General features: G+C 35.2%; 1 protein-coding gene and 1 long non-coding RNA gene across 5 annotated transcripts in view; one reads left to right on the top strand and one right to left on the bottom strand.

Annotated features, from left to right (window-relative positions):
• Positions 1-10262, top strand: part of LOC102133752 (uncharacterized) — a 301673-nt gene extending 291411 nt beyond the window's left edge. Inside the window, exon 7 of the long non-coding RNA XR_010582863.2 lies at positions 8404-10262. This is a non-coding gene — a long non-coding RNA (uncharacterized lncRNA). The remainder of the gene's footprint in view (positions 1-8403) is intronic.
• RIT2 (Ras like without CAAX 2) overlaps positions 1-14742 on the bottom strand; it is a 436154-nt gene that overhangs the window by 27548 nt on the left and 393864 nt on the right. The window contains exon 5 of one of the 4 annotated variants that reach the window (XM_045378244.3): positions 175-6499. The exons of the other annotated variants lie outside the window; for them this stretch is intronic. Within the exon in view, the coding sequence (XP_045234179.1) occupies positions 6488-6499 (12 nt within the window). The 3' untranslated portion in view covers positions 175-6487. Of the gene's footprint in view, positions 1-174; positions 6500-14742 lie in introns of those variants that run through there. 4 annotated transcript variants of the gene reach the window in all.

The following is a 14742-nucleotide window of genomic DNA, read 5'->3' as shown; positions in this document are numbered from 1 at the left end:
GAAATTCCCAAATTTATGTTTTAGGAAAGTTATCCCATTTCCTAGCTGGATACTAGATGTTTTATGAATTGCAGGATATACGACCATGACCAGATTTCTGTTTTTCATGGATAAGGTATATTTTATAATTTGGAGTAGGTTGGGCTGGATTCTACATACATTTCAATGATAGATTTTTATCATTGCCTGCCCCGAAGGCCTTCTCCCACATGTTTGAAATGATATCCCAACTTCCCTTTGGATCAATACACTTCTATTTCTCAGCTCAATGGTTTTTATGGAGTTGACCCTATTTCTGGCTTCAGGGGTAGGCAAGTAACCCAGGCCAGGCTATTCAGAGAACTACATCTCTCTATCCAAATACTGGTTCTGTGATTAGCATCTAACCTAAACAGGCTGATATGATCCCTCTGTGGGAATTTTGCTAGCATTCTTGGGAAATCATCATGTCCTTTGATGGTAGAAGCTAAGATTCTGAAGTGTTTCTACCTAAGAAAAACATCAATAGAAAGGTAAGAAGAAGAAAGAGAAAGATATATTCTGATAACATCATTAGGGGCTCTGAGTCTACTTATACCTGAAGCCAACTGAATTGGATTTCCCTGTTATAGGAGCTAATACATTCATTTTTGTGACTTTATTTTTTTTAAACTACTACATTGGTGTTCTGTAACAACTGAATGGGTCCTAATATAGTTATCAAGGGTTTTTTTTCAGCAAATAATATACAATTATGTAAGCCATTGCCTGGGACTCCTTTCTCGTCATCTGGGGTTGCCAACTACTATGTAGATATTACTGTGAAAAGATCCCACAGTTGAAAACAAGATAAATTTTAAATGGCCAGGTTCAATGGGAGCCTGATACCCTTTACTAGATCTTCATATTTTGTACCAAATTTCAAGAATTGGTTATGTATTGTTTAAAACATAGATGTTTTAAAATAGGCTAAAAGCAAAAAGTTTTTTTTTTTTTTTTTGGCACACCAGAAATTGGTGAGCAGCATACTATCACTTCCTCTCTCCATCTCATGGGACTCAGAGGGCCACTCAATCTATGATTCCCTGTAGAATGTGATTATATTTATAAGAAAGATGTCTTACTTCCTAACTGGATATTGAATGTTTTCTGAATTGCAAGATACACCACCATGCCTAGAGCCACTGGACAATGGGAGAATGAGTGAACCTTAGGAAAAGGGCAGAGTGTCACAGTGAGTTGGAAGAACTCCAATATGGGTTTCTACAGATCCAAGACAGTCATGGTTGAGATTCCTAGGTTTTTTGGTAGCCTAGGCTGGGTTTGGAAAGAAAGTGCAGTTTATGACCGTCCACCCAGAGACTGCTTCATAGGGCCAAGAATTGATGCCTGGGGTATGCACAGAGATCACTGAATCAGGAAAGGAAGAATGTGGAATTGTCCTGTGTTTTCTCCAATGTCACAGATCATTTGGGTCACCTAGGCACTGAAGGACAAGCTAATATATCACAGCTTGGACCGCTGTCACTGCCAAAGACCAGTTGGTAGGATAGTCACACCCTCCAGAGCCAGCAGAAAAGTCACAATGACTTAGATGCATAGCTTCCTATCTGAGTAGAACATAACAATCCTCATGTCTCCCTCCATAGACTACACACATATATACCTGCAGTTTCTGCAGTGAGAGAAAGTTGATGGAACAGGAAGAGAGAGAGTGAGAGGAAAGTGAATTAGTGTTCCATTTCCTTGGCATGAGTCTCATTCTAGTTCTCTGAAAGTTCAGCCCAAGCTCTTGAATATGGGACTCTGAAGCAGACAGTGACAAACAGTAGCAACTAGACTTTGTTAAATATTTACCAGATATGGGATAGCTGTAAACTGGAAAAGACTGAAAACAAAAAGGCACAACTGATACTTTCTTGGTAAAGGATAGAGATTGTTCGGCAATATTACATTTTCTACTTTTGCATGCCAGTTCACAATGGGTTGGAACTTAAAACAGCAAAATATATTTCAGTTATGTCTGAGAGTCGAGACTGTTCAATACAATCTATCTGTTGATACTCAATGAAAGAACAAAGAAAAAAAGGAAAGAAGGAGAAGGATGGAGAGATGAAAGAAAAAAAAAAGGAAGGACTCAATCTATTACTACCATCATTTCATTTTAAAAAGGTCATGTTCAAATCTAAACATAAAATGAGGAGGGAAGAACTAATATGACCTAAAGTTTCGCTCTTTTTTTTCTATTTTATGCAAAAATTGTGCAAATTTTCTGAACTGGCATTTGGACGCAGAATACAAACTTTTTCACACAGCTTCTATGACTCCCACTCATTGACCTTTTCAGGACCATCTCCCACTTTGCCTCTTTACTCTTGGCTCAAACTACATCAAACTATGCAATTTTTTTTATTTAAATATACTTTGCTAGTTTTCCCTTCATTGTTTCTGTATCTGCACTTCCCTTAGCTAGACATGTTTTTCCTTTCTTGTCAGCTTTATCAATAATTATAGTATCAAGACAGATATGAAACATTAGTTTCATTGTGATGCCATTTTCTCTAATGTTTCTTGTACCTTCTTCTATGGTGATATTTATCACATTTCTCTTTAATATTTGTTTTTATGTTGATATATTTTACTTAAAATTAAGCTCTTTGAGGGAGAGGAAGAAGTATACAGTAATAGTTAAAAGCATAAATTATTATACTTACATATCTGTAATGAAACCTCATAATCATGAATTCAGATCCTATGGGGCATCAGGCAAACTATTTTACCTCTCTGAGCATCAGTTTAGCTGTTTTTGTAACTTTTTTTCTCAGAATTTGGTATTACCATACAGTATATATGTAATACATGTTTGATTATTACAATCATGAATGAATTGATTTGAACAAATACATGGAGGGTGTTAAGACAGCCTTCTCCTTTCATAAGGGGAAGAAGTCACTAAACAATTTAGATTTTTTTCTAGTTTATTTTCCAGATAATTTCTGTTATATCTGTTGGGATGCAGCCTAATTAACTTGTTTGGTTGCTTATTGACTGGTAATGTTATTCAGAGTATGTTTCTTTCCTCAAATATGAGCAATAGAGTAGTTCAAAGAGTTACAGTGACCTTTCAAGTGAGGCAGGAATTAGAAATTTTGCCATGCTGCCCTTTGCAACATTTTTGATGGCTGTCAGTCCATGCATGACTTGCTGATATGACATTTATCCTATGTCCAAAAAGATAAAGAATCGCTATAATAGGGTCAGGGTAATTGAATAGTGATGGCAGAAGCAACTCAGATCTGCTTCTTGAGTTGGCAAGAAGGGGGTTAGTTAAAGAATTAGAGACAAATATAGATGAGAAGTTATCCAATGACAGAAGTTGGGATCTCCAGAAGTTAAGTGACTCATCCTAGGGTACAAAGCAAATTAATAATAAAACTGGCATGAACCCCCAAGTCTTCTGACACCAAATCAATGCTAGAATGACATGGTGAGTGCTTCCTCTTCCTTCAGAATTTCTCTTTGAAAGCCATTGTCTTTGGATGCATAAAATACCTGACACTGGCACACACTTGCCCGCTGTTCTCAACGGCAATATTTTGACCTTAATAGTTTTTATCTCAAAGTAAGCATCTTTCTCCTGAATTCACTTTCTTTCATTCCAAACATAAACCTCTAGCTTAATTTCATTAAGAATTCCCTCAGCAGTGCCTTCAACCCTCCAACCTTTTGTTCTCAAACACATAAATCCAATAAACTTCTAGGTCTTCCAGAAGTATAGGAATCATGGCTTTTACATTGTGACATAATAAAAAATGTATATTTTGTCTCTCCTACCAGTTCCTGACAAAGAGCTACTAAAACCTTTGTAATTTCTTGAGCAATTAGGATGCTAGGTACACCTATTTTTCTAATATTTGCTCTTTGACCATGGTTCCTGATGCGGAGCTCCTAATAAAATGTTCTCGGTGATAAAATTGTCTTTTGCTCTAATGAGGTGACTTTTGATTTTCTTGGGCTCCTGGGTGAGAGCTGATCACCAGAAAGGCCAAACCATGATTAAAAACTTGAACTTTTCAGCCTCACCCCCAAAACTCTGGGAAAGGAGATCCTGGGGTAGTTGGAAATGATTTTTGCCCTTACCTTTGGGAAGCTCTTTATACATGCTGCTGCTGCACAGCAGGTCTAGCGAAACCTTGGAGAGCCATGGGTCTGGGAGAAGGGTCAAGAATAGAGAGCAAACATGTGTTTATTTAAAATTCTCCTCTCATTTGAGACAACTTACCTTCCAATGAGAGCCATAAACTTAAGCTGTATTAAAAAGGCTTGTTTCTTTATTCATCCACGGAAAAATAAAATTGTTTTTTACCCCCTTCTGTGCAAGGCAAAGACTAAATATTGGTGTTTTCTTAATAAATATTTATGTGTATGTAAATAAAGTGAAAGTCTTTAAAACTCCTGATAGTTGTGAACTGATCATAAAGTTTGATGCAGAACTAACATCTCTGACTGTCTGAGAAAACAGATTGAAAGGAAATCAATTCAAACCAAAAGTAATGGAAGGAAGCTCTTTGTATATGCTCGGAATAAATAATAAAGCCAGAGTGATAGCATTGAGAAACAATTTAAGGTAAGAATATCGGGAATAGAAACTGACGAAAAAAACAGTTTATTTTCTAGATCATGGGTGTGGCAAACTAAGGTTATTAACATGGGTGTGGCAAACTAAGGTTTTTAACAACAGTGGACTTGAATAATCAGCCAGTACAGAGACCAGAAGACTGAAATTATGCCCTCCTTTAAGCAAATTTGTTTTAAATAATTTATTTGGTGGTAGGACTGTACTACATGCTGGGTGAGCAGTATCTAACATAGTCTCTGTCCTCAATTTCTGAGTGTATATTTTAGTACTGAAATGCATAGTAATTAGTCAATTTAATATACAATAGCAATTACAATAAATGCTATGAAGGATAATTGTATAAGGAATTAATGAGTATACAAATTTGAATACATTCAATTAAGGAAGTCGGAGAAAGGATCCTCAGGAAATAATAATTGATCAGAAAGATGACAGAAGAGTTGCCATTAATTAGATTTACCATGTCTATCTCTATAACACAAAAGCTGGACCCTTCCTATATTTTATTCTTTAAAATAGTAATTATTTAAAATGACTAAAAGGAAAATATTTTCCTCTTTAATTTACTTGGTTTTCCTCTAAATTCTAAGTGCTACACAAAAAGGTTTGTAGAAAATGTTGGACTAAACGTGAATGAGAGCAATGGAATTGACAGTTTTACCAATGCTGTGAAAAGCAATTAATCAATGTCACTAGGGGCCAGTAGGTTAACACTTCTTTTAAACAAAAAGTATTTTCACATCTGTAAAAGTTAAGAAAAGGAAAGCAATTCAGACCTTTTAAAAAATGTTTATTTTTCCTCTTCGAAGTCTCACTGTGAGACCAGTATTATTTTAATGACTACATATTTAAATGGTAGACTCAATGGTGGCTTCTTTGCTTTGCTTTGTTTTGCTTTGTTTTGCTTTGCTTTGCTTTTTCCCCTCCTCTCCTCCCAACTTCACAGGCGATTTTTCCAGACAGGATCTAGTAATTTAACTATAGGGGGAAAGTCTCTAACAGGCCAGAAAACCATGAAGGGTAAATCCACTATGTGTCTTCCTTGGAGAATGACATACTCTCTCATTGCTGCCCCACAAGTTGACTATATCAGTGTATCTATGAAAGACCTGTCCTCAGATAGAAAAAGAAGAAAAGGTAAAACATAGAAATATTATCTATCATTTCCCCAGACAGTATTTATGTAACACAGAGAAATCAGGTCAATCAGGTAGCCAGGCAATTTTTTTTTTTGAACATTATCAATTGTTCAAATTTACTAGACATTTTTCTTAACTAAACCAAGTGAATAATTTGACACCATGGAGAGATAGCCTTACTCAATTTGTTTATTTATTTTAAATATTAATATTATTGTGAAATATTAGAAGGAGAGCTATATCTAATGTCTTTTATTCTTATCTTAGTTTTCCCAAAAGTAAAACATTTTTTGAATGAGAAGTTTATACTAGATTCTGAAATTCCATGACCTTTAATACATAGTGATGGAAACACGAGGATGACCATGACCACCTATATGTTCTTCTAGTGACACTTCATACGCAACAGTGTGATAGCAGAGATTGAGACTTAAAATTGTATTATGCTTTTGAGCACATTACACCTTATCATCTATACTTTTCTCATTGCAAAATAAACAAGAGGAGTAGAAAATGATATTTCGTTGAAAAAGTCAACTTATGTGTTTATCAGTTTATATTGATATAACAGGGAGTCCAAGTCTTAGTGGCACAACATAGCAAAAGTTTCTTACATACATTAAATTTATTTCTGACATATGCAATCTTCACCACAGTTTGGCTGAGGGTTCTGTTCATTGTAGCCACTCAGGAATCCATTGTATTGTAAGAGCTGCCATCTTCAATAAGGCTAATCACTATGCTAGAGAGAAAAGACATTTCTGAAAAGCCTTGCAGTAATAATTAAATATTTGGGCCCAGAAGTGACATACATCATCCCACTTACAATATACTGGCCAGACCAACCACATGGCTTCACACAATCATAAGAAAACCATGAAGGGTAAATCAACTATGTGTCCAGAAGGTAGAAACCCAGAAATATTTTAGGTACCACATTAATAAATGCCATACCCTCTTAGGAGTAAACAGTGATGTCAGGACCAAAATAGATTGCTCATAGCCATCTATGGGTTTCCTCTTTGCTAGATTTCCCCAAGGCAGTTCTGAGGGCAGAAGAAACTAACACACACACACACACACACACACACACACACACACACACAGATGTAAATACACATATATACACACTTTCATACTTTCTTTTCTCCTTCCCAGTACTATTCGGTTTAAAAAAAAAAAAAGTATCTTGCTTAAGGCAATAAATTGATGTGATGAGATCATGAGAAATGCTGTAAAAGCTCGAAGATGGGTTCAACTTACTTTGTAATAAAAGTTGGCAGCTGCAAGTGGTCTGGATTTTGGCTCAAGAGTGTCACAGTGTAGGAAAAGGGCATAAACACAAAGGGAAGATACAGTGATAGGAAGGATAGAATCTGAAGAAAAGTATTTCCAGGTCTTAGACAAATGGAAATATATAAACAATTGGAAAATAGATGATCAAAAGAGCAAAGACATCTGAGAATAAAGATAGACGACAATTTTATTAGATTCATTCATTCACTTATTTATTCTTTCAGCAATTACTAACTGATGGCTGACACCTGCTAAACCTGTAGTTGGCTCTTGATACAGAAAGTACAAGATCAACACAGTCATTCACTCCATGGAACTCATAGGCTTACACATAAAAGGGTAATATTATTATCATAACTAATTTTTAACCTTCACTGAGAACTACTACAAACACATGAACTCTGTGTTCATTGGAAATTATACCAAAAAAGTAACAAATGTCAATTTTACTTGCTTCTTAAATCTATCAATATCAAAAATCTTATTTTTCAGCCTGCTTCTTAAATTTATCAATATCAAATATCTTATTTAATTTTAATAAAAACAAACTTATGAAATAGTACTAGTATCATGTCCATTTATGAACAAGGACACTGAGTCTCAGAGAGATTTAACAACTTGCCAGAAGTTTTGCACTAGAGCCTAAATTCAAATTTGAGAATTGTGACCCTGTTTCTCACACTCCCAATTATTGTTCAACAACAACAACAAAATAATAAAATAAGTCACATGCAGGAGATTCTGTGCAATGAGAAGCAATGGGAAGGGCATAAAGAAGGGAAATAACATTATCAGAGTTAATTTTCAAAATGTGATGGTCAACATGTATCTAAAATAGACTGTAGAAAGTCTAGAGTAGAAGAAAAAGGAAAACAAAGAAATTTATTGAAGTATTTTAAAGACATGAAATTGGATTAGGGTGGTGGTAGAAAAGGTGGAGGAAAATGGTCAGATTCTGCAATACCTTGAACATACTGTTCCCAGATTGCATGTGGGTTTAGGAAAAGAGGGGAGAAAGTTGTTCTTAGGTTTGTGTCCTGATCAGTTGGGTGAATAATGTGCTATTTACTGAGATGGAGAAAAACATAAAAGTTTGGGGGCAGGAGAAATAAAAAATTCTGCTCAGAAATCTTTCAGTTTGAAATAACATATTAAGCCTTCCAGGGGAGAAGAAGAAATGTCGGTCTGGCCATTGGGAATACATGTCTGGACTTCCAAAAAAAAAAAAAAAAGAGAAACAAACAAGACTGGAGGCACAAATTTGGGATTCAATAGCCTACAGATGGGATTTAAGTCATAGTCCTGGATGTCTGAGTATAAATAAATCTCTGGGACTTTCAACATTTTCAGGTCAGGAAAAGGAAGAGGAACCAACAAAGAAGACTTAGAAGCAGCGGCCAATACAACAGGAAAATAACCCGGGGAATGTAGAATCCTGAAAGCCATGGAAGGAATGCCTCCAGGTTCAAAGGAAAAAGGTGATCAACTGTGTCAAAAGTTGCTGCTGATATGTCAAGTAAAATAGTGTTTAATATGTTGGAGTTCATTGTCAGTATACATATTGTCATTTAGATTCAGGTCAATCTTCACTTCTGACTTGTTAGAGATTTTAGTAACATAGCTGTAGACCACAGTTTTATTTTTTCTTTGGAAGCTACTGTTACCAAAACTTGAATTTTCAAGGCTTACTCCATTGAAGAGGCTAGTTGTTTTCTCCTAAAAACCTATGTTTAACTTAAATAGCTAGTATCAGATAAGCAGTAGTGTCTGGAACTTTTAGCCAGTATAAACCATATAATCTCTTGCTACATGATAAAATAATCATATATATTTAAAAAACATACTCATAAAATGATCATCAATAAGTAAAGAACAGTTGCACCATAGTAACTCCAATTTGGCACACCATTTATCCTATTGGTCCTCTTTGCATATTGGTTTTCAGGAAAACTTTTTTGTGTGTGTTCTGCCCTACAACTGCCATTTGGAAATTTGCTGTTCAAAGCCCTCTTGCTGCCTGTGGCTGGCTGCTATGCTTTTAGAGCAAAGGCACAGAGTAGGACTGATCTATACAAGTACTCTAAAATAGTGTCATTAAGCCCCTTAGTTAATTAGGTCTGGACTGCTCCCTTCTGCAATCAGAACAGGAATTATATGCTCATTTCCTCTCTTACAATGTCACCAAAAGAAAAAAAAAAATCTTTACAGAAAATATGGCAGCTCCAGATGGTGACTTTCCATCAATTAAGAAAACAGATAATTTTAGTTAACCCTTGGAAATCTTACTGTCATCATTTTTTTCTCTTTTTTAAATCTATTAACTCTATAAATGATCTTACCATATGTTTGCTAATGATTAATTATCTATAAATACTGGACTTTATAAACACTTATGCTCCATATAAAGTTAAAAATTAAGAAAAACCAATACATTTTCCTAGTTAACACATTAAATATATTTTAACAGAAAAATGATAACCCATGTACATGGGATTATCTGTCATTTTTAGATGTCATTCTATTGTTCACAGCACCAGGCACCCTGACAGCACCAGGCCAGCAACTCTGCAGTCACCATTACCAGCTCTATTACCCACCACATGATGCCTCTATCCTTTCTCTTGAGCTCTAGCTGCTAAGAATTCCATGTAGATTAAAACATTCCAAATGTCTATATCTGAACAGCTAATTTCTTATTTTACATATTTTCCTTAGCTATTTTGCAAGCATCTAAATGCTCTTGAGCACTTCCATCCCATAATGGGCAAAGACAGCACACACACAAAAAGAGGCAATCCATTTGACTGCTTGTCAGTTGCAGTTCTGAAAAATGTGTTTCCCTCTGGACAAGAGATTGGTTATGATTCATTAAACTCATTGACTTACTATGAACTCTTTTCGATTTCCCTAGTAACCCCCTTCCCCAGAAAAATGGTAATTGAACCAACACATTATACAAATCAGAAGTTTCACTAAGATCTTTTTTGATTCCAAAAAATAAATTTAGTGAAGATACCATGATTTTCATATTGACCAAGATGTCCTTAATATTGTCCTCAGCTTAACTGAGTTTTAGACAGGCTTCTTCCTGCCTAGAGGCCCCTGACCTCCCTTTACTTAGAGCACTTATTTTATTAAACTTGCCCTTGTTTTTTCTTTTCTCCTTTGAGATGTAAATCTTCAATGCAGGAATACTTTTTAAAAAAGAATTTGTGAGTCATCCCATTGAAATGTAATTGTCAAAAAAGATAGAGCCCTGTCTCTCTTCCTCTATTGGAGGGTAGGAGGCTTTTTTTCAACAAGTGATCATTAACAAACACACAACCTGACCACATGGAGAAAATTCCCTCATAACATCCTGCAGTGCTTTTCCATTAGCTCACTCCAGTGGTTAAAAAGTCTCCCAGCTTTTTTTGCAGGGGGATTAAATTCAATCTCTCTCTTCTATTGCAAGTCTTGACCCTTACTGCAATAGTCTTGAATGAGATCTTCCTTTCCATTTTTAATAAGTACCTGGTGCAATTATTTTTTATAATATAACAGGAGCTGTGAGAGCTGTGGTCACAATATAAATGTAATTCTCATCCTACAGAGCTCACAGTCTGTTCAATAAATAGAAATGAAAATGCATGAGAGAATTACTGAAAAAGTCAGGGGAATAGAGGTTCTATGAGAGAAGTCAATGTGATTTGGAAATGGCCTACAAATAAGATCGTTAGTTAATACCTGTGTGAACGCAAAGGTAATGCTGTTCAAAGAGCAACTCTGATTTTGCCACTAACTGCTCTGTGACCTTGAGCAGGTTACTTAATATCCATGGATCTTGGATTTTTTCATACATGAAATTGAGACAATCGTTGATTTTGCTAGGTGATGAAAGTTAAAATTAGCAACTATGATATGATAGTTGTAAATTTCTAAATTTTTTATATATATTAAATTACTCGTTTATATATTTATATTAAATATTTAAATCAAATGCCCGAGTCAAGTCTCAATTTAGAGTTGTTTTTTTTTTTTTTTTTTTTTTTTTGCCAAGGTTAGGGATCATGGCCCATGACACAGTCTCAAGGGGTCCTAAGAACATATACCCATGGTGTTGGGTTACAGCTTGATTTTATACATTTTAGGGAAGCAGAATTTATAGTCAAAGACATAAATTAATACATTGGCTTGGTATAATTGGTTCAGCCCCAAAGGCAGGACATCTGGAAGCAGGGGGCTTCCAGCTCATAGGAGGATTTCAAGATTTCCTGATTGACCATTGGTTGAAAGAGTTAAGCTCCGCCTGAAGACTTGAACTCAGCTTGAGTTAAGGTAAGGCACGAAAGGGTTGTGGAAGCCCAGGCTTCCTGTCATGTAGATGACACCTCCAGGTAGCAGACTTCAGATAGAATAGATGTAAATGTCTCTTCTCAGATCTTAAAAGGTGTCAGACTCTCTGGAAAAGACCTAGTAAGAGAAGATTCTCTACATAATGTAAATTTTCCCTATAAGAGACTTTTGAAGGACCATTTCAACATATGTCAAAGAAACATATTTTGGGGTAAAATACTTTTATTTCCTTCAGGGTCCACTGTGTATCACATGATTTTATACCAAAGACAAGTTAGAACTTGGTATCTTCTTTGCTACAAAGAATTTGTTTTGTCAGTCTTAATATCTTTCTGCGTTAATGTTGATGCTGGTCAGTCGTGACTGAATTCTAAAGGGAGGAGAGTGTAATGTCTGACTCTCCCTTTCCCACATGGCCTGAACTAGCTTTTCAGGCTTTTTTGGTTTTTTTATCCCATTGGCGAAGAGGTTGTCCAGTCAGTCAGTTGGGGGGGCTTAGAATTTTATTCTTGGTTCACACATTCAATTCTCACAACAACGTTAGATGGTACTATTATCATCTCTATTTTATATATGAGGAAACTGAGGCAAAAAGAAAGTAAATATCTTGGTAAAAATAATCATTTCCTTTGTGGTTGACCTGCAGTGAAACTTTAAGCACTATACTTTACTGTTTACGTCACTCAAATAATATCTGTGAAAGTGTTTTCAAACTGAAAAAAAAAAAAAATCAAATGCACTGAAAATAAGTATAAATAGAAATCCACTCTGAAAATAATGAAAATTGGTTCACCTTTAAATTTCTGATTTTATGCATTCTAGTATGTAAGGAGTAATAAACAGAAACTCTGTAAATGATGTTTTCCTGATAATTCTTTTCAGTTTCTATATTCTAAAAGATCAAATATTTGTCTTCCTCTTTCGTACTATTTAAAAAATTCTGCTTCAATTTCTACATACCTAAATCAGCAGCATAATCCCTTGATAAATGCTTTTCTTCATAATGCTAAGGACAGACTGAAATTGATGCTTTCTCTCAACTGCAAGCAAGGGAGAGAAAATCTAAGAGCTGCGAACTTTCCCTTTTGTTTATTCCGCCTGGCTAACCACCCAAAGCAGCCTCTCTCATCTGCCTTAACTGCTGCTATTGGGAAGGTCAGAATTGTGCTCCACACATCTGTCACCATATTCCTCATGACTTTTAGGCACCAGAACCCAGAGGAATGGTAGAATTGAGCTAGGTTATTGATAAATATTGATAGCACGTATTAAAACATACTAGTGCATATTGGCTAGTTCTGCTATTTGGGGATTTTTGTTCTCTGACTGTCCTTGATCTTGCCCGTTGCTTTTCAATTATTTTCACACTTGCGTTAATGTATTCTGAGACATAAGCAAGGATAAGGAGAGTAATGCAAACTTAAATGAATCCCTTCCATTGCAGTTGTAAGCGAAAGTCTGATGGGGTAGAGCTGAAAATGACAGACATTTGCCATGTGACTTTCGCTCTTGGGAAAATGGGTAATTTCATCCACCTTTTTGCATTGCTCTATTTCTGGCATTTTTTCCTACTGAGAAAAGTTTTCTTATGCAACAGCAAATAAAATAAATATTTATAGTAACTCCTTGAAAATATATTAAAGATTAGCTTCAAGTTTCAGAAAAAATGTAACTCTTCAATATCTCTCAAAGCACAGGAAAATGTATAGTTTCTTTGTGTGTTCAGCATTGATTCATCTGGATGTAAAGACTGGCTCAGCCTTAAGAGTCTGGGAGACAGCTAATTAACAATCCATTCAACTGATATTTAGTTGGGCTGCTCAAAAATTGTCCCTTGCTACAATAGCTAATTTATAAAATTAATAGTTAGAGATTAGTGTTCATGTATTTTTGAGTAGAGTATTTATTGAATAACTGCTATGCTCTTATTCCTTAGTGTTATATAATATGTTATTTGGCTCTTTCTAAATTGTTACACCATATAACAGGCAGCAGGATAATTTGCTTAAAAAATAGAGATGTTTATAATATATTTACACATATCTTATAAGATATTTATAATATATGATGTGTTCATTTATGCACATATTTGCCTGACTAGCAAGATGATTAGTAGAAAGATAGATGGATAGATTAATAGATATATAGATAGGTAGGTAGAAAGATAGGTAGATAGATGCAATATAAGACAATAGTGCTCTGTAAGTATAAGACAATTTAGACAAAGAAAAGAATAGCATACAAAACATTATACAGGCTAGAAAATAAATGCTCTAAAAATATTGTAAGAATTCTGGAGGTCAGTTTTCATAAGGAGAATCATAGAAACTGAAAAAGCAGATATGCTTTAGTAATTATGGTTTTAAGCCCAAGCTTAATGTGGCCTAGAATCCCCTTGGTGGGGAATCTAAATGTTTCAATGACAAGACAGAGAGCTCTAAACATGGACAACAAAGGCAGAATCTTTTATCTACTGGGAAAATTTTAAGTTAAGTGCCAGAGACAGGCAAAGAACAAGCAAGATCATTTCTAGGGAGTCTGGAAAGGTAATGGTCTTAAGAATCCAATAACAGAGGAAGGTGAGAAACAGGATAATCGTTGATAGGTACAGTTACACATGCACAACCATAGGCTAGTGGACCTACCAGGATATTCCAGAAACTCAATTTGTACTACAAAGTCTATAGATGCTGTGTTTAAAATACTTGTAAGTCTAACTTATGTTATTGTAAGTATCAGTGTCTTACCAAACATGTTTGTGCAGATTCTGATGCCATGAATGGAATTAATTGTGTAATGTGTATATATTTCACTCAAAATAATAAGGAAACCGAGGCAAAAGTGAGGATAGTGAGGACTGGAGTGGCTACAGAAAGCCACTCTGAAAAATGGAACCTAAGCTGGTCACTGATACGTGGGCAGAAATGGACAGGCAGAAAGTAGTAATGGAGAAATTAGGGCAGAAAATAAAGGTATGGGAGAAGTAATGAGAGGATTTCAAGATAAGTGGAAGGAAATGAAGATTTTACATGAGTTGGTCCAAATTATATTTAGCCTGTGCAATGTTAAATGCAGTTCTGAATACCAGCTTCAGGAGTAATAAAAAATTAGGTGGTTTTCAACTGAAATAACACTTAAATTTTTTTTCTATTTTAAACAAAAATGTTGATGTTTTTTAAGTTTGTAATTTTAAAACAAGTTCCAGAGGACACAAGGGGGCACACAGCCTAAGTGAGAGCTGCATATGAAATGTCTATATTCATAGTTACATTAAGCACTACTTAATTCTACTTAGAGGAGTGAGTTGTGAAGAGAGAGAAAGGAACATTTAATAGCTCATTTTGCCTGAGTTTC

The sequence above is a fragment of the Macaca fascicularis genome, chromosome 18, assembly GCF_037993035.2.
Source record: "Macaca fascicularis isolate 582-1 chromosome 18, T2T-MFA8v1.1".
NCBI lineage: Eukaryota > Metazoa > Chordata > Mammalia > Primates > Cercopithecidae > Macaca > Macaca fascicularis.
This window is presented reverse-complemented; position numbering and strand designations above follow the sequence as displayed.